Raw genomic sequence first — 27,115 nt, forward strand, 5'->3', positions numbered from 1 at the left:
CCTTAGGTGAATCTGACTTGTAAATAAGAAAAGCTATTAAGTGCCTAGCGTTTCTGGTTCCTCTATCATAAACACTAAGAATGATCTCAGAATATACAGCTCATCCGGCTTTCCTCAACAAGACTGCATTTTTCAGGAACGGCGAGCATAGCTGTGCGGGCAAGCTCTGGTACCCAACCATCCTCTTTTAATAAAAAATAAATAAGAAGCGGGAGGGAACAGATCACCAACTAGATCAATTAAGAGCCCAAGCCTCAAGTGACTCTTATATTCTGCTCCATATCTTCATTACTCCCACTTACACAGCTAGATATGGTTACCAACTACCTAAAATTTTGTGGTGAAAAAAGAAAACATTCAGAATTTCTTCACGCCACCATTTTTTTTTCCAAGAGTCAGGAATGCAAACGCTTTAGGCGAACCATTTTTGGAGCAAGAAATAATCCATCATGCAAAAGCCCATTCTAACCCCACCTGGCACCAAGCAATTGTGTCCAGTGATTTCATGTTACGGCCTTCCACACATAAAGGAACCGCTCTAAAGCTGAAGGGCTAATTGCACATCCACAGACTTCCTCTTTCCACAGAGCTTTTTTAATTGGGTACTTTCCGTTGCCAAGTATGTTCAGAAATGGTATTTCCAATAACCACGCAAAGCCTCGGCTGCTTGGGAGCTGGAACACGCAGCTTCCCCTTGGATAAAGAACTGAGGTCTTATTTTAAACTGTTCCTTCTCCACAAGATGATGAGAAGGGGGAGAGGAACCAAGAGCTTCCATGTACTTCATTCAGCTTGCATGCACAACGGGGAAAAAAAAAAGATACCCATGAGTTCTGTGCAAAAAGTAAGAGCGAAAACAATATCTAGAATTCTAAATATAGAAACTCCTCCTCAAACAGGCCAGGAATATTAGACAGATGGACTTTTCCTTTCTATACACAATTAGATCTGTAGTAGGCAGAACTATGTGGGGTTCCAATTTTGCAGAAATTGGTTATTTCTGTAGCCTTCCTTCTCCAGTCACATACTGTGGTTTGATTCAAAGGAAGAGGGTCGATATCACACACAAGGCTCTGCAACATCACACAACCGCATAAAGCTGTCACCATGAAATACATCGCTGCACGATTCTGCCGCCCATCTTCTCTTTTCTTTTCTTTTTTTTTTTTTTCTTGCAGCAATGGGCACACAACCTCAGAGGATAAATTCACCACTTCAAGGCTCACAGAAAGAAACAACAAAAATAGTCCTGGCAATAGAAGCCCCTGGAGACACAACACAGTCCTTGCTGTCAGTTTGCCAGCACATCCACCTTTGAGTTAATAATTCTAAGACTTCCCACGTTCTGCACCCTCCCCCAGATAACAGTATTCTTCCATTTTTACAAAGGAACCCAGTCCTGAAATTAAATTCAATGCCAAGAAAAAAAAAATTGGTTGAATTTCTTTCAACTAATACTCATTTGCTAAAGATAGAAGCTTGGCTTCAGATTATAAATACAGTTTTCAAAATAATTGCCAGGTACTGGTAAAGGTCAGTAACCAATGGTCAGAAGAACTATGAACTCTATAAAAACACATGTAAGGGGCGAGGGAAATGGCTCAGCCGGTAAAGTGTTTGCAAGAGGACCTAAATTCCATCCCCAGAACACTCACAAAAGCCATCATCACAGTATACATATGATCTCCCAGGGTTTGAGAGGCAGAGATGGAGGGGGCAGCTGTGGCTTGCTAGCCTACCGCATAGCAGCATCAGCAAGCTGTAGACCAAGAAGAGATCCCGCTGCTCCTGAGGTTGTCTTAAGACCTGCACATGCATGCATATGTGATTGCACACGAAACCAGATTCAACACGTGTAAATGCTTAATGTGCAGCTTCCTACAAGGAGGAACCTACAGAGGGGTCTATGACCCAAAAGACTCAACAACAAAGCATAAACCTGTTTTGTTATTTTTTTTTTTTTACTTGTACTGAGAGGCATAAATCACCAAGAGTACTCTGCCAGTTAAACAAAATATAGAACAGGAAATAGAATTTTCTTCCAATGTAGAAAATTCTACAAATTCTGTACAAACAGAATGTAATGACAACCTTTTAGTATGTACACTATAACCAAAAGAAATCTCATCCATTTAATAAAGGCAGGATCATGAATGTAATTGTGAGGCATTTGTTGCTATTGTGATTGTGTATTAATGTACAAAGAGGGTCCTTATCCCATGAGTAGAATTGAAAACCCAGATAGAAACAAGCCCATTCTCAGGCTTATAAAACAAGCCTTTACAGATAATTATGTTTTATTACTCTTCATTTTATGGGGATTGTGTTATACAAAACAAATACCAGATGCCTATTTGTTTTATTCATTTCAGGGAAGAAAAAAAAAAAAACCCTACAAGTGCCTCTGCGAATAGAACTGCTTTTAATTAAACACAATTCACAATGAGTACATAAAAATTAATACTGTTGAAAGCCAGCAGGTAGAAAGTAAATGTATCAACCAGCAACTGCTGAATGCCTTCTTCTCTGGGCTGGCAAAGGAAGAACACACTTCCTAGCTTATTTCTCGGGAACTGAAATCAGCACAGGATTCTTGAACGAGGTCATTCATTGACTTGTTTGGAGAAAATCAGAACCAACATTCATGGAAACATAGAGCCCAGAGGTGAGAAGAAAATACAAAGTCGATGTGTTCCAGTGGCAGATGGACTGAACCACAGCCCGTAGGAGACCTTTATAAAATTAAATAGGTCCTTTCTGAGCCATTTAGGGAAAGTTGTTTAGAGAAAGAAACTGGATGAGATCGTGTGTGCCCATTACCAGCGCTTGGAATGCTGAGGCAGGAGGATCATGGGAAGTTAAAGACCAGTCTCACGTAAGTAGCCAGTACCAGCTCAGCAGAACTACATGGCAAGAAACTGTGTCATAGATAGACAGACAGACAGACAGACAGACAGAGGATTCTGGTGTAGTTCTGACTTGATCTGCAAACCTCAGAGGGTCGCTGATGAACAGTGGCTGCCATCTGATTAAATCAAGCATGCTTTAAAAAAAAAAATAATCGGATGGGGTTGCATAAGGAGAGTCAGAAAAGGAGAACACAGAGACTACAATCTGGCAGCTCCTTCCTGACCCCAAAGATGTAAATCCTATCTGTTCAACTGTCAGTTCTAATCAGAGAGCAAAGCTTCCACAGGCAGCATGGGGGCCTCGCAAGAAAAAAAATGTGGGTCCTTCCTTCCCTTACTTTTTCCCTCTCTGCTGTTGTTGTTGCTGTTGTTGTTGTGTTTGCTTTTGATCCAGTCACGGTAGGACCCACTCATGGCAAGTCCCAGATTTGAGATCATCTGTCACATTGTGATGTGTAGTTGCTAGTGACAAGACAGAAACTAAGCTCATTTTAAGAGCACTGCAGGAAGTAACCTCAAACAGCCAGGACCTGGTCTGGCCACCTGCTCTCCTCCAAGCCCACCCACGCAGCCTCCTTACTCACCGGCGTGTAAGGGGTTGGTCATAGCCCAAGTTCCACTCTCTACAAGTCCAAATCTATAAGAGTCCCAATGACTCAAGGACTTTCTTTATTTTTCTCCATGTGGACTTTGGTCTTTTGGCTAAATGGGGGTGGGGGGTGGGCATCACTTTGTTTTTATATTTTAAAAAGTCACATCTTACAGCTTTTCAGCCTTTAAAAGATTAATAGATATGAGCAACAGAAAATGTAGCATTTAAATCATGGATACACACCCCAGAATTCATTTTGCTAAAACAGACTAAAAGAAACTTTGTTTGCTAAGAGACCAGAGTACTTATTGGTCTCCAAAAATCAGAGGTGAATAAAGAATATTTATCAACTGTACTCAATTGTAACATAATCAAAGTGCTGTTTTCACAACAAAATAACCTACAGCTATCAAAAGAGAACGAGAGACTTAAACATGTTGATGCAGAATGCAAGGTAATAACTCCCACAAGACCTTTACCCCCCAAAGACCATGTACATGACTTTTATGACAGTACCATGTGCTCAACCAAGAACACTTGCTGACCTACCAAAGTGCTCACGGGAACCATATCACATGACTTTTCATTCCTCTAAGTTCAAACTTCTCGGGTATAAGTGCTGCCATGTCCATCTGTCTGTGTCCTCACAACATTCACAAATTCATGCTGTTATCTTTGCATGACACTCTCTCTCTCTCTCTCTCTCTCTCTCTCTCTCTCTCTCTCTCTCTCTCTCTCTCTCTTTCTCTCTCTCAAAAACGCAATTCAAAATCAAACTTCTAAAATTGTTTTCCTTTGAGAAAAGAATCTCACTCCATAGCCCACAATGACTTTAAACTCAGTCATCCTCCTGCTTCTGTCTCCAGTGCTGCCATCAGGTGTGAGCTATCAATGCTCCACTCTGAGTTGTGAGCTCTTCTTCATTGCTAGAAGTTAATTGATTGGTAACAGGAGAATGAACATTGGATAAACTGGGGAGGGGGGGGGAGAGAGAGAGAGAGAGAGAGAGAGAGAGAGAGAGATTGAAAAAGAAAGGGAGAATTACCAAAAAAAAGGGAGAACAAGAAAAGGAAGGAGAGGGAAAGAGAGAGGGAGAGGGAGAAGAAGAGGAGGAGAAAAATAACTAATGGGGCGAGGGAGCACAGTCATTTGACAGGAAGATGCGCTTTTGTGAACAGGCTTGATGCTGGAGAGCACCTAGGAGGAGGACATGTACAAACCCCGTGCCTTTCAGGAATGGGAAGAATGCCTGTGTATGAATGATGAAGTTCCCTAAGGATTCAGCGGAACCCGAGACCAGCATGTGGAAGCCATGTCCTAGGAGATGACAGGCCAGAATTCTACCTGTGAGCCCCCATGCCCAGTCCCCACAGATCTCTGAAGCGCTGCTTACCACACTCTTCACCAGAACAAAGAGGCAGTGAAGAAAAGAACAAGGGCTTTTCTGCTACGGTGCTACCAGAACCCCATGGATTTACTGTGGTCTTAGTTAGGTTTCCATTGCTGTGATAAATGCTACCACTACCAAAAGCAACTTGGGGAGGAAAGGGTTGCTTTGTCTTACTTACCATACCATGGTGAGTCACTGAATGAGATTAAGGTAGGAACTGAAGCAGAGGCCATGGAGAAACACTTCTTACTGGTTTGTTCCTCTTGGCCTTTTCCGTTTTGTTTCTTACACATCCCTGGACAAGCTGCCCCAGGACAGTATTGCCCACTAAGGGCTGGACCCTCCCACAATCAAGAAAATGCCCTATAGTCTTGGGCACAGGCCTTTTGCAAGGGGATTCTCAGGTGAATTTCCCTTTTCTCAAAGGATGTCAAGCTGACACACAAAAACAGCAGGGCAAGAGGACTGTGCCTCAGTGTGCTTCTCAAAAAGAGGCTGCCTTTGAGGCAATATCAGCTGCCCCTGACGAAGGGCTAACTGCCCAGCTCAGACAGCACAGAGCACTACACATTCTATATCCAGCATTCTGTGGGCCAGGAGCAGGCTCTACCTGTTGTTAAAATAACAAAGGCTGAAGATATTTTAAAACTGCAGGTCATCATCTCACTTTGATAAATCTCTAATTTTACTCCTGTCATCTTGAAGCTCAGGGGAGCAAAAATAATTTCTTCTAAAGTTACTTCTCCAAGTCAATATCCCTTGAAATGTTTATTCGAAAAATATATTAATAGTTAAGCATATCAGCTCTAAAAAAATCTGTCTTTCTTCACTAACAGGCCACCATGACCAAAGACATTCAACAAATATTTCTTCAGGAATCAGTATAAGTTAAGTACCAGGGAAACAGACAGAAAACAAATAAACACCATTCCTGTTCTCATGGTGTGGCCCTTGGAAGCTATGATTAGCTTAACAGCAGAGCAGAAAGTATCCAAAGTGCTTGGTGATAAAAATCTATTTAGGTCAAATGGTAGGAAAGAGGTCTCTCCAGTACATTTTTTCACCAGGAGCCAGGAGCCAATTTGCAAATTGGAAAAAGACAAGACTAAAAATATGTTAAATATTTTTTTTTCAATTTAAAAAAATATCTGTCTACTGGAAGAGAATTCCTTTACTCCCAGCAGTTGAAAAGCAGTGGCAGGAGGATCTCTGTGAGTTGAGGCCAGCCTGTTCTACACAGTGAGTTCTGGGATAGCCAGGGCTAAACTGAGAAACCCTGTCATACATACATACATACATACACACATACATACATACATACATACATGCATACATACATACATAATAAATAGTGTTTTGCCTGAATGTACGCTGTCTAGGTTCCTTGGAATATCAGCCAGGACTTGCTCTCTCTCCGCTTTTTTGGTTTTATATTTATGCATTTTATATGTATCTGTGTTTGCTTGCATGCATGCATGTGTGAACCGCCATGTGAGTGCTGGGACTTGAACCCAGGTCCTATGTAAGAGTAGCAAGTGTTCTGAGCCACTGACCCATCTCTCCAACTCCCTTGAAATAAACACCTTTAGGCCTGGAAGTGGTGATATTCTTGACTATCTTCTTTTGGTTCTGGAACTTCTGCACTTAAACAAACAAACAACCACAGGCAGAATATAGCTCAGTAGTAAAGCACTCATTCAGGAGGCCCAAGGTTCAAACCCCAGCAACACACACACATACACACACACACACACACACACACACACACCTAGTCAAATATAATAACCTCTTCTATGCACTGATCAAGCACAATAACACTGTGAGGGAGCGTCTGGAATCCAGAGGGGGGGGAAAAATGAATCAGCTTCCCACGTGAAGGTACATGAGTCTGAGGAGATAAAAACTTCAAAGAAAAAAAAACATAATTCAGAGTAGAAAGATTAATGGTTCAAAAAAAGAGTGAGCCCTTAGCTGTCAAACGAAATCCCACAATTCACTGGGCCTTAATGACATAAGGAGAAACCACAAAACCTACACACCTATTGCATCCCTAAAGTTAGGAAGGATGGCAGAATACGGGAGCTGGGGGGCTTAGAAGTCCCTCCACGCAGGCGCTGGAACCCACCTCTGAGATTATCACCATGCCCACCCCTTGTGGACAGAGAAATACTTAATAGGAGCTTCGCTAGATGACGGTAGTGATTAGCCAGGAACACCCTGGGCTGAAGGGCAAGCCGGTAGCCTGCTGCTGCCTCGTGTTCTGCTATCTGAAAAATCACTACACCATTTTTACACCCCTAAGGGGGCCAGAAATGACAGGCTTCAAATGATAGTGCTTAAGCCAAGTTCTGAATCCAGCACACTGATAAAGCTCCCAGGCCATCAGGCCTAGCTGTTCCAAAAATAAAGGGTTTTCTACTTTTAGAGACAAGTCCAAAAATTCTAGTTATTGTACCTCATCTAATTAAACGAGTTCACGAGAAATATGATACGGTATTTTTATCGCACTGTTACTTGAATCTATAACTCGGCTTTACTAGAAGAAAGGCAATTTCTATTTTTGTGAAAAAGACATTAAGAGAACATAGGACAGGGCTATGGAGATGGCTAGGTGGTTAATAACATCTGCCGCGGAAGCAAGAAGACTTGAGTCCAAATCCAAAACACACATATGACTGACTACCTACACCTGTAACCCCAGTACCGAGGGGAGGGGACAAGTACATCCCAGGAACTCGCTGACTAGCCTGTCTAACCAAAACAACAATCTTGGGGTTTGGAGAGAGACAGGGCAGAGAGAGGTGAAAGGCACCCTACAATACTATTCTGGCAACGCATCAATGAGCGTCAGTATGCACACCCCATATAGCACCCATACATACACCCCAAGCACACCATACAAACATATACACACACCGAAGGAGAAAGAGAGGAGAGGAAGAGAGGAAAGAAAAGAGGGGAAAGGGAAGAGGGAGTGGGGAAAAAGACAGACATGAGAGACACAGACACAGGAGTGGGGAACCTCTCTCCAAACAAAAAAATGCTTTTTTTTTTTAAATCTCCTTCTTGATTCCTTATTTTCAATGTAGAATACCCAGCCAGGTCATTAACATCCTTTATCCCAGCTCTCAAAAAAAAAAAAAAAGAAGAAGAAGAAGAAGAGGCAGGTGGATCTGTATGAACAAGAGGCCAGCCTAGTCCTCAGAGATTTCCAGACCTGTCAGGGCTAGACAAAGGGGGAAAAAAAAAAAAGAAGTAAATAAATCCAGCCTCAGCCTTTTGTTATTCTCTGGGATGGAAAGGAAAAAAAAGATTTGCGTTATATACTCTTTTTCAAAATGCTGGCCCCCCAATAATCACTATGTGTAAAACACACACCCTGTCATTTGCCAACCAGTATCAAATTTGGAAGGAGAGAAAGAGGACACTACCTTCCTTACACTTAGGGAACCACTCCCCAGCCACTCCTCACAAAGCATAGGACTGCTACACGGCACAGGAGCTTCCGGTTGGGTAACAAGAACGTAATGCTATTGCGATCTGGGTTCTGCTGTTGCTGTTGTTCCTTTTGGACATGTTAGGGGTTCCTAGGTACCCAGCTGACCCAGAGACAGCAAAGCCTCTGTGATGTGGACCCCAGTAGGAATCAGATCACATCTGGGCTGGTAGCAAACCGTTATCACAGAGAACCTCTCACGGTGTGTTTCTTCATGACTGCAGCCGCCGCATGAGTGTTGGTGTGTCTGAACACACCCAGATCTTCAAAACACAGTCTAGAATTTCCTCCCTGACTTCACCCTGGCTGCAGTTCCATGTTTATCGCCAAGGATAGGCACACAGGGCTTAAATATAACATGCAGAAGCAGCACAGAGGTCCCGGTCCTGCAGCTGCGGACTTTAACCGTCGTGAAGGAAGAGTCACTGGCCAGTAATAACCATGCAGATTGTTGAAAGTGCAAAGTTATTCCCCACTACAGTATTTTGCAAGTACCCCTGCGTGACGGGATCGCTTGCTTTGCTACTTGAACTGAAGGAGAGAAAAAGAATACTTTTCCCTTCTCAGTCCTTACAGGTTTACCTTGGAGAGTCATTTCAGGGGATCTCAGTCAAACCTGCCATTTTCACTGCATTTTGATGTTTTTGCAAAAGCAGGAACAAGGCCTATGAATTGATCAGCCTCACGGAAATGGTGAGAAAAAAAACAAAACAAAACAAAACAAATACTTTTCCTAAAAGAGAATAACTGATCTTTAAAGACACAAAAATCATACTGATGGTTGGAGTTCTTGGCTGAACCACTTCGAAAAAATGAAAAATCTTCTGTATTTTGGCAAGAGTTCCAACAGGTGGTTGGAATTCTGAACACCTGCCAAACCACCAGGAGTCTCCCCATGACTGGCAAGCTAGCGGATCATATTGCACACTACAACTGTAATGAGCTGTAAACAGATAGGTCAAATGAAAGAAATGAAATTAAAAGAACGATGGACACACACACAAATGGAAAGTCTGAAATTATGAGTGTAATGTGATCTTAATGAGACATGAATTATGACAGGGACCGCGCGCTGCTTCTTACTGAGTGCTTACTGTGCACCAAGGCCCGGATAAGCATGTGACACGTATCATTGCCTACCCCAAGTAACACCAAGTATCACCAGCCCCATCTTAAAAGTGAAGACACTGAAACAGAGGAGTTGCCCTAGGTCTCACAAATAGTGAGACTGCCCCTACTGTAGTTCGAGTCGCCCGTCTCCAGAGCCTGCGTGTGAATCCTCCGTGTGCCTCTGAGCCCCAAGCTGAGTGATGACTGTTCTGTCACTGTCACCATGCTAGGCCACCTACCCAACTTTCCTGATCCTCGATTTCCTCACCGACACCATGCCATGATTTTGGAGGGAGGGGTGGATTACCAGGTGCAGTGTTTTTGTCCAAGTTGACCTTAAACTTCTGATCCTCCTGCCTCCACCTCCTGAGTGCAGAGATGATTCTACTATGCCAGGCTCCTTCCGTAATCTTACTGTGCAGCTCTGTAAAGTATGCCTGACCCCAACTATTCAGAGAGGAACATCAGTGTGTCCCCGATCCCTCCAACACCAGAGCAAACTTTCAAACTGCAAAAAGTCAAGTACAGTATGCAGACTTGACGGCTCTGGTCACCAGTTCACAGGACACCAGGGGAAGGAAAACAATCCAGACACCCTCACAACATTCTTAAGATCAGCTCTTCCCTTCTTGAACTCACAGGGAATGACTGCTTCACTCATCCTTACTAAAAATCTATCTTTATTTTGGCATCTTATCCTCTTTTATTCCCCCTATATTATCCTTACTTGAGTTTCTCCTTAGACAGGGCAACACATAAAATAAATTCATCAAAATACTACTGAAATCTATTATCTGTACTAAACCCTGAAGTGAGGTAGTTAAATTTTATCATAACATAACTACAGCTCGTTTAAAAAAAAAAAAAAAGCACTGTAACTCTACAATCCAAACACAAAAAAAAAAATTACACATTTCTACTCCTTGAATCAATAAAAGACCACTCTCCACATTAAAAGGTTTGCTACATTACACCACACTTAAAAATGTAGTCATCATAAAACATGCTGTTTAAAGGTAGCTTTCTTAATGGGATGTGAATTTTAAAGGAGCCTGTGGCACATACAAAATGGTGCTTTCGCAAACACACAAAAATCATTCTCTGCCTCTCAGCAAAGCAAAAACATTTTAGTGTCAGATCCCTCTCTGATTAGATTTTCAGATTTCTTCAGATACACAGAGCTAGCCATAATTTTGGAAAATAGCCTTCACAACCTTCAGAAGAACATAAAACACAATTCATACTTAATCAAGTGTCATACGACCGTCACCAAATCTGAGTCAATTTTTAAGACCTACTAAGAATTCAGGTAATTGCACTATAGTACATCAGTCCAGGCTAGACACCCTCAGAACTGCGGGCAATACAACATGTCTAGTCTGGATCCTCATGAGCCACAGCAGATTCTAAATACAGAAAACAGAGGCCGGCGGGAGAAATAACAGTGCACCTTCCTTCCCCCACCCCTTGCTTTTTAATTGAGTGAAAAACGTCCACATGAATTCATTAGAAGCCTGACAGTTTTATTAAGCATGATGTTACGTGTACTTTGCAGCAATATTTCAAGTACCAGTTAGCAGAGCTTAGATGTTTAAAAAAAAAAAGGCCAAAATTTTTATTCAACCAAACCTGGGGAGGGCGTGGAAGAAACTGTAATTAAATGGGGAAGAAATCTTAGAAAGAAATAAACTACATCTTCTCTCTTATAGGTAGAATCCAGCCAATAAGATGTGTGCACATTAAACAGATGGGCACAGTACAAAGAAAAGAGAATACGAAAGGTTGAACACGTGGAGATGAGAAAAGCCTGGATGAGGTAATGGGGGACATGTGTATGACAGAGGATCTAATTCTGTCATGGACTTTCTAGTGTGTGTGATACTGACAGTGTTCAATTTAACACAGAGCCCTTTGGCTTCTGGTTCGAATGCCATTTGTATATAAGTTCATAAGTTGTTTAGGTTCTGGGTCTAGTTAATTTCGGTATGTGATATTTTTATCTGTTTGTAAATATTTTATAACAGTTTGTTTAAAAAAAAAAGAAAAGAAAAGAAAAGGTGGCAGTCCCCAGTAGCTAGAGACTCTAACAATTAAATGATAAAGGGCGCCTAATGGTTCTTCACTTAGTCCTCATCAATACCTTAGGCTAGAGTGCATCAAAGCTTCTTAGTCTGATTTTAGATTCACTACTTCTCATACCAATGCAACAGGTTTCTTTTTGGTTTTTGTTTCTTTTTACAGGAGAAAGTACCTTCAAAAAATACTAAAAGAAATTTCTCATTTGAGACTAAAAAGGGAAACCAGGTAAATGAGCAAAATGATACAAGGAAGTGGGAGAAGAGACTGGGAAGCCTATTTTATAAATCAAGCACAGACTTAACAGACCTCAGAGTTTGAACCTATGGTCAAGACTGACAACATTTTTGGTAGTCCTATAAAAATAACTTATTATCAATAAATAGATGATAGGACTAGGGTAGGAAATGGCTAGGTGCTTGCCAAGCAAGCCTGAGGACTTGAGTTCATACTTCCAGTCCACAAATAAAGAAGGCAGACACAGTATTATATGTCTCTAATACTAGTACTCCTACACGAGATGGAAACTCAGGAACCACCTAGCAATGGGCACATAGCAGCAAGCGGCCAAGAGAACTGCTTCAAACAAGGTAGGCAGACCTGAGATTGTCCTTCGCACTGGCCCTCCTCAGAACTATTGTGGGAAAGTTCCCAGCCATGTTCCCAAGGAAGCTTTCTTCCATCCATATTTAAAAACCACGAAACCATCTCTTAGTCTTACTCTCACTGGGCTTGCAAAACCCTGGCTAATCCTTTCAGTAACCTGGAACTTTACCCCTAGAGACTCTGACCCATCCTACAGCCGGAGTCAAGACCCATTGACAGAAGCTACAAGGAGATCCTAGCATACAACCACATCATGGGGCTACTGGACTGTCTATGATGTTGCTTTTCTTCAAAGAATCTGGCATCTTCTGACATGCGATTCCATCTGCGTAACATCAAAGGGCAGGGTGCATGTCACTGTTGATCTCTATGTATGCATATGGTAGGCACAAAACTGTTTTACATACATTGATTAAGATGAACTAAAGCACCGGGCAGTGGTGGGGCACGACTGTAATGCCAGCACTCTAGGAGGCAGAGGCAGGTGAATTTCTGAGTTTGAGGCCAGCCTGGTCTGCAGAGTGAGTTCCAGGACAGCCAGGGCTACACAGAGAAACCCTGTCTCGAAAAAACCAAATTAAAAAAAAAAGAAAAAAAGAAAAAAAAAAGAAAAAAGAAAAGAAAAAGATGAACTAAAGCGCCGGGCTGGAGAGATGGCTTAGAGGTTAAGAGCACTGACTGCCCTTCCAGAGGTCCTGAGCTCAATTCCCAACAACCACATGGTGGCTCACAACCATCTGTAATGGGCATCTGTAATCTCTTCTGGTGTGTCTGAAGACAGACAGTGTACCCACATACATGAAATAAACAAAGAAATGTTTAAAAAAGGAAAGAAGAGGCTGTACTCTTTAAAAAAGAAAAGGGGCTGGAGAGATGACGCACTGGTTAAAGAGCACTGGCTGATCTTCCAGAGGACCCGGGTTCAATTCCCAGCGCTCGAATGCCAGCTCACAAGTGACTGTGACTTCAGTTCAAGGGGATCTGACACTTTCACACAGACATACATGCCTGTGAAACACCAATGCACATAAAACACAAATAAAAAGTTTAAAAATTAAAAAAAAAATTTTAAAAAGAAAATAAAAAAGATGAACTAAGGCAAATTACAAAATAGAAACATTACTACATTACTGGACCCAGGACTCCTTCCTTCAGTATCTATGCAATTTACTGAAAAAAGAGAAACAAATAGTTAACTACGTGGAAACGCGAAGCTACAGTACCATGAGATGTTCTAAGAAAATACAGACCAGGAGTCCAGGGGGTGACTATAGTTGTGAGAAAGAGCAGGGTGGTGCTTTCCAGAAAGTTTCTGGAAAAGGGAGGAAGAGGGGTGTGCCTCTCTCTTGAGGATGGGACGAAGCTGAGGAAGTAGTAACAGCTGGACAGCGTCAACAACCAGTGAGAAGAAATCCTGGGACAGTTTCCAAGAGGGTAGAGGGGTGTGATCCTGCTTTGCAACAGTAACACCACACAGGACTTCATGAGCTCTCGGGGTGCTGGGAAAGACACAGGGATGTACACGTGGAATCCATTCTATCCTTCCCTCCCTCAGGTCTCCTTTCTCTGAGCGTGTGGCCGTCATGTACCTCAATATACCTGCTGGGGACAACTCTAGGAAATAGACTAGAGGTCTCCTCATCCCCTCCTGGGTCCCTCCTTTCTCTGCATCTCAACTCCATGCCTGTACCTTGAGCCTGGAAGCAAGGTGCTCAGGTTAGCTTGGCTGACGAGTTTTCCAAAGGACAGCTTACTCTTAAGAGTATCCAAACATTTCTATAGCTCCCATATGATTAAGCAAGTTCGAGAAATGCAGTATTTTTCCACTTTATTAAAGGTGAGCACACACAAATGATGCCTCATGTCAACAATAACCACAGCGTAGCTTATCAAATATTTACCGAAGCTCTACTGCGTGACAGGCGAGGCACTATGGGCACTCAGAGGCTCAGCCTATGCTATGCAGCGTGGAGGGCACACTCTGCAGCACCGGGGCAGCTATTCCGAACCCACCAGGTTCCTTTGCTTCTCAGTGTTACATGTCATAAGTCCCCGGCCTCCTTCCTTGTGTTTGTCTTGTCAGCTGTCCCATCCTCCCAGATCTATTTGCAAGAACCCAACTCTTGTCTTTAAATGTACTGCTCTAAATTCACTAGAGCTGGGAAATCAGATTTCCAAAATGGTTAGAACACTCTCTAGACCTGACGAAATCAATTCTAGGTGAAAAGCGAAAGTGATACTCCATCCATCAATCAAACATTTGACAAGTGGTGAGAGTGTGGTCGCCCTGCTAGCAGGAGGGGACTATGCAAAAGTACTGAAGTCCTTCCTCTGTATGATTGAGAACACAGGCCTAGAAGTCAGAACGCCTCCATTAATACAGTCTGCATGCTCTTATGTAGACCAATATAAAGTCTCTCTGCCTGTTTCTTTAAAGCGAAGAACAAATGATATGTTCCTACTAAGTGCTCAAAAAAGATTAAGAAGATACAACAATCCAATTGCCAGCACACAAAACAAGCTCCAGACGTATTAGCAGCTAGTGCCATCCTCCGGGTTCAAATGCAAAAGTGACAACAGGATATGATACGGCTTCAACAGTACCTGCCACAGCTAACTTCCTCTAACCACAGTCCCCTGTTCCAGGAAACGACCTCAAGCTGTTCTTTGCCAAAGTTCACCTGTTAACGAGTGGCAATGTGACAGGGCAATCCTTCCATTGATCAGGTCTCCACCAGACCCAACTCATGGCCTAATGTAAAAGTCTCCTCCCTGAAAGAGCAAGGATCAATCTCTGGAAAAAGTCAACCAGACTTGGTTCCCCACCAGACTTGGACAGCCGCACTCAAGACGGACTCCCTGATGATGGTTGGCAGACACAGAGAAACAGAAGAGCTGACCAAGGCGGAAACAAAGCACCCCGTCCCGGTATCATGGTAGGACGGTATCAAGCTAGGAACTTAGCCGAACGCTTTTAGTTTAGTTTCTGTCCCATGTCCCCTTAGAATAAATCCTGTGACTAAACATGCCCCAAGAGATGGGTGTGCTTGTCACTGGAGCTTAAGAACCCACTGAACCAGCTCAAGGAAACTGCTAAATGGCCCAGTTCCATTCATACTACTTGTGGCTCTCCACAAGTAGTCCCCAGCTGGTATTAGTCAATGCAAAAGAGACAGTCTTCATTCTTGATGCAAGGAACATGGAGAACATGGGATCAAAGCAAGGTTGGGCTACTCCAGAGGTTGCCCTCTACCCTGCCCCCTACCAGCTCCAGCCTGAAAACTCCGTGCATGTCTTTCTACATTCCACTGAGCAATGATTAAACACCAGAGCACTTAAGCCCACGGGTACCTGGGAATGCAATTTCAGGGAAGAGATGAGCAGAACTTTTTCAGGGGCAGAGTTAAAAGGCCGAGTTATGAAACTAACCAAGCTACTCTATAGTTGACTAGACCATGACAGGAAGATGGTTTTAATAACATGGCCACCCTAGAGAGCACATTATCATTTACAAGGTACATTCACATACACTCCACCTCTTTTGATCCTCTTAATGACCCTGTGAGGCTGGTAACCTAATCTCCATTTCCAGATACAAAAACTGAGGCTGAAAGGTTAAAAAATTAGTCAGAGAATCCTCGTCAGTCATTCCCTGGCTCAGAATCCCAGACTCTGCTGTCTAAGGCACCACGCAAGAAGAAAAGGTACAAAGGAAACTCTAGTACATACTGCTTCAAATCTTTCAGTGCCATCTAAAAGGAGTTATGGTACCCAAAAGCTTAAGAGGCTTGAACTGGACATTAAATGTTTTATGCTTGGTTTTAAAGATACTTAGAACAATACACCAGGTGTAAGAATTCCTTATTTATTTGGTGGTCTAGAGGTAAAGAAACTGCCCAAACTCACCTCCCACGGATCACAGAGTCTGCAATCAAAGGGAAAATAGAAGCAAAGGCCTGACTGATACAAGATGCTAGAAAAAGAGCCATCTCCCCCCAAGTTGAGTCAATAGACCCTGAGATCCCCAGAAAGCAAGCCTTGTCTATGGCTGCCAGCACAGTTAAGAGACCAGAGAGGTTTTTGGCTGGAGCCAAAACAAAACTTCAAAGGGAACAGAGCTTGGAGCTTCAAAGACCCCCTGCAGGACCAATTACCACCTACAATGTTTATCTAAGCTGTCATTTAATGATGGCTACTTCCCTAACTGGGAGCTCAGCCTCGCCTTAAAAACACCTTCCACTCCAGTGGGAAGAGGGGTGGGGGGAAGGGCGCATAATTCCTCTGTTGTTCTTGGAAAGTGGACCCTGAGCAAGAATCAGGCACTCTGGTGAAATTCACCCTCCAAAAGTATGTATGTATGTATATATATAAGTATATACTTATATATATACTTATATATGTACTTATATATACTTATATACACACACACATAATGGTATATATATATATATACACACACGTATATATATATATATACACACACATAAATGTAAATGTATATATATACACATACACACATAAATGTAAATGTATATATATATACACATACACACACATATATATATGGTTAAACTATGATACAGCTGTGCATTAAAAAAAAAAACCTGTGTTTAAAAGTACCACTTCATTTTGGTAGGGCAGCAAAATGCTCTTAAATAATGTTAAGGAGAAAAGCATACAAGTACCCTCAGGTCTGACTTCAACTTTCAAAAACCAGAGTAGCCTGCAGCAGGCCAGGAGCTGTGCTTACCAATGCTTTAGCCCTAGCTTCAATACCTAGGCAGCGTGAACAAACAATGAAGGTAAGATTTATTTACCATTGGCTAAATAATTCACATAGCTGGACACAGTGTTAGGATATGCAGAGATAAAACAATACAAATATAAAGGTTTGGCAGCTTAAATCAAACTGGAGCAAGAAATGAAATGATACACTTGGCTGTATCCGGTTTCGTCTCCATCTCCCCCAGGAGTTAGTATACAGCTTTTATGACCGGTGCATTCATGTGGATGTGTGCGTGCCTGGCGGTAGCATGTGCGGGTGCAGATGGTGAACAGAGATCAGGCATGCATGATGCACATGGAGGGCAGAGGTCAATATCAAAATCCAGTGTCTTCTTCAAACGCTTCCCCTTACTTTTTGAACCGGAAGCTCACCAATTACACTAGACTGGGTCACCAGCAAGCGCTAAGAATCCTCTTGTCTCCAACTCCCCAGTGCTGAAATTATACACATGCAACCATGGCTGGCTTCTCACAGGAATGCTGGCAGTACAGACTCAGGCCTTTATGCCTGCTAAGCCACAGCTCTGCCTGCGTTACTTAAAAAGAAAAGCAAACAAACAAACAAAAACACAAAAACTGTTTTGCACTTGGGATTACTAAGCATGAGCTGGCCCACCAAGCTCTCTACCTCTGGGCTGCACCCTAGCCAGCAGCAAGATCTCCCAGTGAGCCTTTCTATGCTATTGGATCACACATCCACAGAGGGGGCATTGTCCCAGGAAGTCTGCTTATAATCCCAGAGAGCAGACATGAAGAGGATGCTTCCATGCCGGCTCAAGTTCACTTTGAAGAGAGACGAGGAGATACTGAAAAGCAGAATCCATGCAGGTCAGATTGAAATGCTCCTGAATCTTCCCTGCAAGTAGTTCAAAGTTCAAATGTCAGACTTGAGGTCCTAGTAGCACATGCACAAGTTAAAAGCCTCTCCTTGGGAAATTCAAAAAAAGCAACGAAAGAGAGACAGCCGACATATACACACCTGACACACTTGCTAAGCAACAGGATTTTTTTTTTTATTCTCTAGGGCACTAACATTTTGAAGAACATTGAAGAACAGAGTATATGGGCTCTGCAACCTAAAGCCCCTGGTCACAGAATCATTAGTTCACTAGATGTAATACTGAATTCACTCATTGAAAAGCTTTAATGGGGTAAGAAAGAGAAAGTTAAGCAGGGAGCATCCTTCCAATTTGGAAGGAAGCTAAGTTCAAAGCTGAACCAACACAGAGGAGACCTTAAGTGAAAACAATCAGTTATTACATTCGACCAGAGAGTAGTTGCCGTGTTTCTGTCTGAAGACTGCGGGACCCGAGGACCACTTCATCTGGACCTGATTCCACTGAGTGTCAGAAAGCAGTAGCAGGCCGTGGTGAGAAGACAGAGAGGCGGGAGCCAGAAAGCCCGGGCTACAACCCAAGTCCTGCCACTTACCAGCTGGGAAGCCTTGGAAGAGCTGTCTCAGCACCTCTGACTTCAGCTTACACACCGCTACGAAGCCCTAACAAGCCGCACTGCAAGGTAGCTGTGAAGTGCCGCCAGGCTCGACCCACCCAAACATCTGACAGGACGCTGACAGGAAGTCACCCACAAGAGTTTTCTAGAGTCCTATTCTGTGACAGTAGATCTCCCAGGATATGAAGCAAACCACAATCAACTCGGGGTATGGCGTCTCCTTCTATCAATTCTGTGCCACTAAACTGGCATCAAGACACCCAAAGGTGGCCCTGGATGCTCTCAGTGGAATCTGCCCAAGTCCTAGCAGCTTGTCACGAATTAAGTGTAGTAAAACCCTTTAAACCCGTATCTCAGGTAACAGACATCTCTCAGCATTTCCTACTCTGGACTCAAATCAAATGGCAAATATCCCTCCAAGTAGCAGTATCATCTCCCACCTTTATTTCTTGTGAATCTGGCTTTCAGGGGTTCTGCAGAAAGCAGGGAGATGGGGAGATGGGGGACTTAGAGGGAGGGGGTATAGCTTCAGAAGACACGCTTGCCCACTTCATAGCTCGGCACAGGACTATTATTTTTATTTCCCATCTGTGGGTTATTTTAGAAACACTGTTGTGCCATCACACAACTGTGGGGAGAAAAGTGCTAATATTTTACATTTGGAGGCTGTGCCTCACAGTTCCTGCCTTTCCCTTCTGAAGAGGAAAACATTCAGCAAAGAGCCAGGCCCAGGTCAGAAACTTTCTCCAAGTGTCTGTGAACCCAGTTGAGGATAATGGGGGAAAGAGAGAGAAAGCCCTTTTGTGCTATGACTTGCCCTAAGCACATTTCCCTTCCTCCCCCATGGCATCTGAATCCAACGTGTTTGGTCAATTCCATCTGTTCCTTAGATATATTTAAGGCCAAATAGAAAGGCTCAAAAAAATTAAAAGAAAATTAAAAAAAAAAAAAAGAGTTACACTAGGTGGTTTGGGGGACACACCCACCTTAATTAACAATAAAAAGGGAACTGTGAACGTCATGTGAGACTCTAAGCAAGTCCCTTTAAAGGGCTGCATCAGCCCTTGAAGCTACTTGACAAACTAAATATGCGTTTTTTCTCCTCTTTTTCACTGCCTGCCAGCCACCTTTGGAAAGTTGTCATCAAGCGGTAGCAATGCCAGCTGCACCAATCGGGATGTCCAACGTGTTTGCAATTAGAAATGAAAGGAATGCTGACTAAGGAAAGATTCCAAAGACCTGCATTCTGGAACTACTACTAAAACCCATCAGCGTTCCAACTGCTCCCTAAATAAAATTTGCAGTCTGTTAATCTCTATTCCTAAGAAAACAGAGTACTAGAAGCTAAGTGATCACCCCATCCTTCAACGGTACATGGCTGGGGCTGATGAGGTACTCACAGGGGAAGGACATCGGCCTGCTAGTCTGAGGAGGTGCATTTGATACCCAGACCCCACTTGGTGAAAGAGGAGAACTGACTGCAAGTTGTCCTCTGACCTCCACGCATGCGTGCACACATGCATCTATACACTAAAGAAATGTTTTGTTTTGTAAACCCCAGAAGAGTACAGCTTTAGCGAACTGAAAAGGGTCTGACGATCTTGATAAGTATTTTGACTGTTCTCAAAAAAGCTGCTATGGAGGAATCGCCCTGCTTTCCTTGGAAGTGTCAGAGGTGCAGGACACCTCTCATTACCTTCTCTTCCTCCCGTGTGAGATAGCCAAACTTGAAGTTCCCTAATAATGACCTCCAAAGGTTTCTAACCTGTGTCGTTCATGCAAAGCAGTAGTCATGATGTAAGGATGCCTGAGAAGCCAAAAGCATTAAAATGGAGTGAATTTCGCTAAGGTCTCACTCCAGATCACCAAATCCCAGCAGCGACTCAGTTCAGCTGGTGCCAACAACTCCGGTTATGATGAGTAACTGAAAGCCACATGTGGTGGCTCACACCTTTAATCCCAGCACTCCGGAGGCAGAGGCACACCAGGTCCCAGAGTTCAAGGCCAGCCTGTTCTACAGATCTAGTTCCAGGACAGCGAGAAATGAAATAAGATAATAAAATAAAATTTAAAAAAAATATGGAACTAATAAAAAATTATGGGCACTATGAAAAAAGTAGATGCTTAATGTAACTGGAAAGCTGGATCAAAGTTTACAGGAACTTTTTCTCCAGCACAAAAAATAATTCCCATTCACTCCACACAGCTGCCCCAGTGAGATCAATGTGCTTTTCACAAAATCGTAAGTGAGACAGGAATCCTTAAGCACTTCCCTTGAAATCTACAACATTACACACCATCACAATATCTTGGAGTTGAAGTATCTGCTTATGTTCTTCTAGTAGCCTAACTTGACCAAGGTGCTATAAATTTCCAATCTCCAATCTAATTATCAGATCCGGTGTCCCAAGCAAACCCGAATGAGGTTGCTTGCCGAAGCAAATTATAGAGAAACCTTTTCACAGGTACTCGTTAACACAGAAGAGAAGTAGATGAAAATTGATCTTGTCTTTACAAGCCATTACCAAATGAATGCCTAGAGCACCCAGGAAACCCCTTAAACCCAGGGTAGTAATGATGACTCCAGAAAGGAAGGACCACTTCCACGATATGACATCAGGATCTCCATATCTTCAAGGGTCTGGGGCAGCTAGCCTCAGTGTGACTGAGGAGTTCTGCAGTGCCCCAGCCTCTGACTTCCGAGTGCAGCATCGGTGTATTCTGAAGTACACAGTTCAACACACAGCTTCCAGATTCCTGCATTCGTATTTCATCACTGTGTATTCCAAAGTCAAAAGCAAACAAACACCCAGCAATATCAATTCTGACAATCCAGGACCTGGTAAGGAAAGAGTTAAAACTCCAGGAGTTTCCGACTGCTGAGTGTGAGTGCCCTGCCCCACTAACACATCCTAGTAAGCAAAAGGCCAGAAGGCTGGAAAGGAAAACCAAGGAAAACCCTGCTCAGGAGAAAAGTAAACTTGTTTTCTTTCTGAATGCCAAGCTTCCAGACAGAGATGATCCTGAGGCCCTGACCCAGGTGGTCTTTAAACTTAAATCAAGAGGTGGAGGGTGTCAGATTTCTTGGCCCAAGCGCTGAAAGGTGAAAAATTAATTACATTCAATTAGCAAAACAAAGTTGTGCGGAAGCCAATCAACCGCACACCTTTCTCCATCTCTGCTCTCTAGAAAACGAAAGCAAACTTTCCATAGAAAAAATGTAAAGAATTGATATTTACTGTGGGCGGGGAGAAGGTCAAACGCAAGGAACAGCCACTCTTTCAGAATGAAGGCCATCATGATCTTTCTATAAAGCTTGGAGAGGTTGCTTTAGAAGCCATCAAAAGATCAGCCTCATCACACCAGCCAAAGAAATTCCTAGAAGGCACTGCTTTCTCACAAGCACCCCCAGAATCTGTCAAAGTATATTGTCCTTTCAACAAAACAGTTTATTTCTGACCACAGTGAAAGAGTATTTTTACTCCGTCGCAACAACACTCAATATTCACACACAACTTCCCTGTGCAAGAAGAAACTATGGATTCACAATAGATCCTGGCCTCAGGCTTTTCCTAGGATTGAAATGGAAACGGTCCTAGGGGCTCAGAAGCAGAATCCCCAGGCTTGATACTTCCTCTCCCTCCCTCACTCTCTAAGATCAAGTCTGGGAGGACTTTAATTTCCCTTCCAATCACTCCTACCAAGACCAGAGAGAGTCTAAGGGAATCCATGGACAATAATCAAACCTTTCATTTCGGGGCCCGTTCCCACCCTGCCCCTTCCTGACCTAATCACGTTTGGAAGCATTTCCCCTATTCTGCATTTCATGAATCAACTGCACAATCTGCCAACCTCTGCCAGTTCCTCGTGTACTCAGCTGAGAAGTTTCCCCCCTTCCTTCCCTGGGTAGCACAAGGCTGCTCTGGTTTTTAACTGGCGTAAAGTGGAAATGCACCATAGGAGCTCACTAACTCTTTCCCAGCCAGACACAAGGGAGTCTGGGGCACTGACCCCAGCTATCAGGAAACTGACTGGCCAGCCTGGCTTTAAAGCAGATTTGTGCATTCTAACTTTGACCTGAAATCCAGTGTGTCAGCGACTGTTAAAGACAAGGAAAAGGAGGAGAGAAAGAGGCTACAAAGTAACCAACTCAGTTACTTAGCAACTGGACAAAACTCTCCCCGCTACAGAGGCTAAGGAGGCATCTCAAGCCCATTCAAAGAGTAACAGTCCACATTTATATGCAAATAGATAAAGACAAAGAAGAAAGGAAATCTAAATTAGTAAGGGTAGTTCACTGCTCTGGGCCTCAGGCCCAGATTTTAAAGTTTCTCCCAGAAAGAGAAGAATGAATGAATGAATGAATGAATGGCCCTAACCAACTTACACTCTACCCTTAATAAACATCAGTGCTGTAGAGGAAGTAAGAGACAGTCACAAGTTGGGGAGGTAAAAATTAAAATACTCCAGCTACCAAGAATCTAAAGCTTAGGGGGAGATGAGAGGTGCAGATTTAAGCGTAGGAAACAGCACAGAGAACAGGTACCCATGTTCTTGAAAACAAACAAAGCGTAGGGGTCAGTCAGTGTCTGTGGTCTCGGGTAGAATTGTGTCTCTCCGGGTCATCCCAAAGACTCTTTAATACCCTTCAGTGAAACTCAACTTTCCAAACTTGGATCAAAGCCCCATCATGCGCGGAGGACACACGGGGTCCTGAACGGTTTTCAAAGTATCCGGGAGCTAGACCTTCACCGACCTGACTGGAGAGAGTACTCTGTCCAGTTGGCCCGAGCAATTCAAGCTCAGCCCCCACACTTGAACCCAGCCGCTCGGTCCCAGGAAGCAAGAGAACTGAGGGGCTTCCGTCTCCACCCCGCAGCCCCCAACCTCCCACCTGGCCTCAGGTATCCAGGGCCCAGGGCCGAGCCTCGAAGGGAGGCAGCCCTTACTCACTTCTCGTACTCGGTGTTGTCTCTGTCACAGCGAGAATCCTTGTGCTTTTGCCAGTCTTTGCCATGTTTGCAGGTGGTGAGGAGCAAGACGTCCTCCCCGTTATGGACGTGATATAAGGCATTCCTGGTGTCTGACCCTATCCCTGTCAGGTACCTCTTCCCCTTGAATACCAGCATGTACTTCCTGAGAGGAGGGATGGTGTTAAATTTCAAAAACCCCCTCTCCCCTCCTGTCCTGGGATGATCCTTAGAAAAGAGGGGAATAGAAACATCAAAGTTTGGTCGGAAGTTTTCAGTACTGATGCTGGCTTTGGCCAGCATTGCCTGGCCGATGTCAAACCCCACGTCCTCGGTGTAGTCGGGCCAAGTGCCAGAATATAAATTAAAAATTAAATGATTCCTACCATTGTTCCACAAGTGGAGACTCTGCACTTTGGATCTCAAATTGTGCACATACTGAGGTGATAACTGGTCTCTGTCTAAAGTATCCAGACTCAAGACAAAGAGGCACGCCTGGCTGGGGTCCGAGGTGTAGAACCTGGAGCCCTCGATGGCCGCTAGAATGTTTTGGTAACTTTCGGCGATTTTCTCCCCTTTCTGCTGCGGGTAGACGTACACTTTGAAGCCGTTTTTCTTGCAAAGGGTGAAATCGAAGCAGGACTCCATGCGGCACTTCTTGCCTTTGTAGATGCTCGAGTTGGCGTCTCGCTTCTGCCGGGGGGAAATGTGCACACTGGAATCCTCGTTTTCCAATTGATCCCAAGGAAAGAAGGGGCGCAGAGCGTCCGGGAAGCGGGGCCAGAAATGATCCGGACTGGGCTGGTGCAAGCCATTCCGACCACTGTGCTCTTCTCTCCGGCTGTGGCTCCTCGATGCCCTAAACTGCACGCCTCCAAAATAAAACAAAAGGGCGAGACAAGAGCCAGCTGAGAGCAGGATGAAATAGCGTTTTTTGGCCTGCATGTGTCCTGCCTGGGTCAAGAGGATTGTAAATAAACACAAGAATCACCCAAGTTTCCCAATCAACACTTTCAGCTCCAGTCCGCCATCTTCCCGCCTGTAAAGACTTCAAACTCTCCGCTCCGACCTTCTCTGGATGCCTTTCCCCAAGCCGTGGACTGATCCAGCGCATGTGGGCGATTTCTTTAACTTTCTCCCCTTCGGTCTTTCATCTTTGGGCTGCACAATGCAAGGGAGAGAGCCGGGCAGAAGACCTCGCACCCAGGGCGGGCGAACAGCGGACTGTAATTTTCTTGCATGCAACAAGACGGAGGAAAAGAAAGAGAGCAGGGAAGAAAAAGCTCCCGATACCCAATCAATGGCAAGACGAAGTGACTGCCTCTCCGCTCGGATTCCTCTCGGCGGCGTGGAGAACGAGCCCGGGGAAAGCAACTTCAACTCATCCACACTCCGGTGCAGAGCACTACGGTTCCAACAAGTCAATCCGCCCCGGCTTCAGCCGGCTAGTGCATCTTGCAGCTGGGGCGCCGTAACCTCACAAATCCCTGCATGTCTCTTTATTCCCTTCTGCAGCGGCTCCCACACTCCGCCGGTGTTTACTCCTGCGCTCACGGGGCCGGCTCCCCGGGCGCGCGGCGGCCCGGCCGGCGGCACGAGGCGGCGCGGGGCGGCGGCGGCGGCGCGTCCTCCCCGCGGGCAGTGCCGGCCCCGAGCGGTGCTTCGCAGGCCCCGCGCGATCACTGCCGACCGCCGCGTTCGGTCGCCGAATGTTACCCGGTTCTGAATGTTACACTTACACATTCCATTCCCGACACGACAGCGCTGACCTCATCCATCCACGCAGCCCGCGCTGCCATTGGCCGGGCGTCACGTCCGGGTGGGGCGGGGCTTCCGCTGCGCCCATTCATAACCCCCGGCGGCCGGCAGAGGCGCCGGCGCGGCGCGGCGCGGGCGCGGGGACCCCGGAGCGCACGGACGGCAGGCGGAGCGCAAGCCGCCCGGGCGTCGCCCACCGCCGGCCTTCTGCACGCTGGGCCGGGAATGCCACCTGGACCAGTAGGGCCCCGAGGCGCGGGAGGAAGGGTGGGGATGTGGATGACAGCCTGCTCCCCGGGATGCCCCGGGTCTCCCGGAACCGGGAATGCCTCCCCGCCTGGAGGCTAAGAAGACCGGTTCCTAGAGAAGGATGCCTGAAAATGGAGAAGCGAGGGGAAGGGGGGGTGGGGACTTCATGGAAAGCGAGCGCAGATCGGGATGTCTCTCCTCCACACTTGGACCCGCTGAGGTCCAATTCTTTGGTGGGTTTTGTTTTTTAACATTTAAGTGATCTTTCTAATTCCCCTACGTAACCCATCTATTTTTCTGTCTTCCTCACCGAGACCACCTAATCCTCAACAATAAGGAGGAATTGTCACAGTCCGGTGATCTGGGGCTGAGTGTGAGAAGACACCTCCTAAAGCCTTCTGATCTGGGTGCCCTCTCTTCCATTCCTGAATCCCACCTGTTCTGTTCACTGATATTGGGCGGGCATGGGTCTAACAGGCTGAAAAAAAGCCATTTCATTTTGCCCGCATTGGTGTTATTTTTCTTCCTGAGGTGGTGTTTTTAAGATGTCACCTGCCCTAGCTGTAGAAGGGAACCTTTGAAGCAAAATAAATAAATAAATAAATAAATAAATAAATAAATAAAATAAAAAATAAATCGTATTTACAATGAGTGTGCCAGGGTTGTTCCTTCAATTGACCTTCCTTCTGTCGACTCCCCTGCCCCAAGCCCCCTGTCATCCTGAGAGAACTTAATTGGATGATTCTGAAAAAGAGGGGTCTTCAAAAGGAACCTCCAGGACCTCAAAGCTGTGTTAGACTCCCAAGCATTACTTAGCCTGACAACCTGAGTTCTGGCTTACAACCCACCTTAGCCTGAGAGCCTGGCCAAGCTGGACGAGTAGTTGCCTAGGGCAGCAAGCTGTTTAGTGATTGTTTATTGTGGGAGTGAGTGAACTGGGAGCAGACACATCCCTGCCTCCCTCGGGCTACTGAAAACCCCAGCCGGCTGGGTACCCATGGTAGGGTTATAATAAGGCAGAGTGGAAAGTGTTCAACCTTTGTTGTTTCAGATTTGTTTGAATAAAGAAGGGAAGAGAAATGGGTGGGAGACTGTGGTACATTCTGAAATCTCTGCCCATTTTGGACCTGCCAAAGAGGAAGTCAGTTTTCATGATCTCCTTTGTCCCTACCACAGGATTTGGAGAGGCCTGAAACCGAGAGGAAGGATTCAGTGATTTTCCAAGCAGGCTGGTAACCGATCAGGTAGCACAAGTGACCCCAGCTCTCAGCGGGATCTCAAGGAACAGAGCTCTTCCTATAAAATGGGAACCCTTCTGATCCTGCATTGGCACAGTCTCTTGCTTTTCTTGCCTGACTGTGGTGGATTCCCTCAGCTCACAGCACATCTTTACATTCATTTCGTAGTGGTTTACATTGTAGGAGAAAAATGGTACTGAAAGCGAGGGGAAACACGTTCTGTCCATGTTTCTGCTGCTGACCGGGGCCTTGAACCTGCCGAATGGTCTCGGCTTACTCTCACCTTCTCATTGATGAAGTGACGTTTTGGACTAATGTTTTTCGTTTTTGTTTTTTTAATCCGCCAATCTCAGTTTGTAATGTGTATATATATACACATTACAATATATATATATATATTGGGTGTCTACAACGGATGTCGCTAACCCATATCCTACACTGTGACATCCCGGCTGCAGTCTACGGTAACTTCTACAAGGACATC

The 27,115-nt window shown here is 44.7% G+C and overlaps 1 protein-coding gene across 1 annotated transcript in view; it reads right to left on the minus strand.

Moving 5' to 3' along the window:
- The window catches only part of Ext1 (exostosin glycosyltransferase 1), a 291,444-nt gene extending 266,332 nt beyond the window's left edge, over positions 1-25,112 (minus strand). Inside the window, exon 1 of the mRNA XM_052160536.1 lies at positions 23,370-25,112. Coding sequence (XP_052016496.1) covers positions 23,370-24,331 — 962 coding nt within the window. The 5' untranslated portion in view covers positions 24,332-25,112. The remainder of the gene's footprint in view (positions 1-23,369) is intronic.
- Positions 25,113-27,115: the final 2,003 nt, after the last annotated feature.

The sequence above is a fragment of the Apodemus sylvaticus genome, chromosome 17 (assembly GCF_947179515.1).
Source record: "Apodemus sylvaticus chromosome 17, mApoSyl1.1, whole genome shotgun sequence".
Lineage (NCBI taxonomy): Eukaryota > Metazoa > Chordata > Mammalia > Rodentia > Muridae > Apodemus > Apodemus sylvaticus.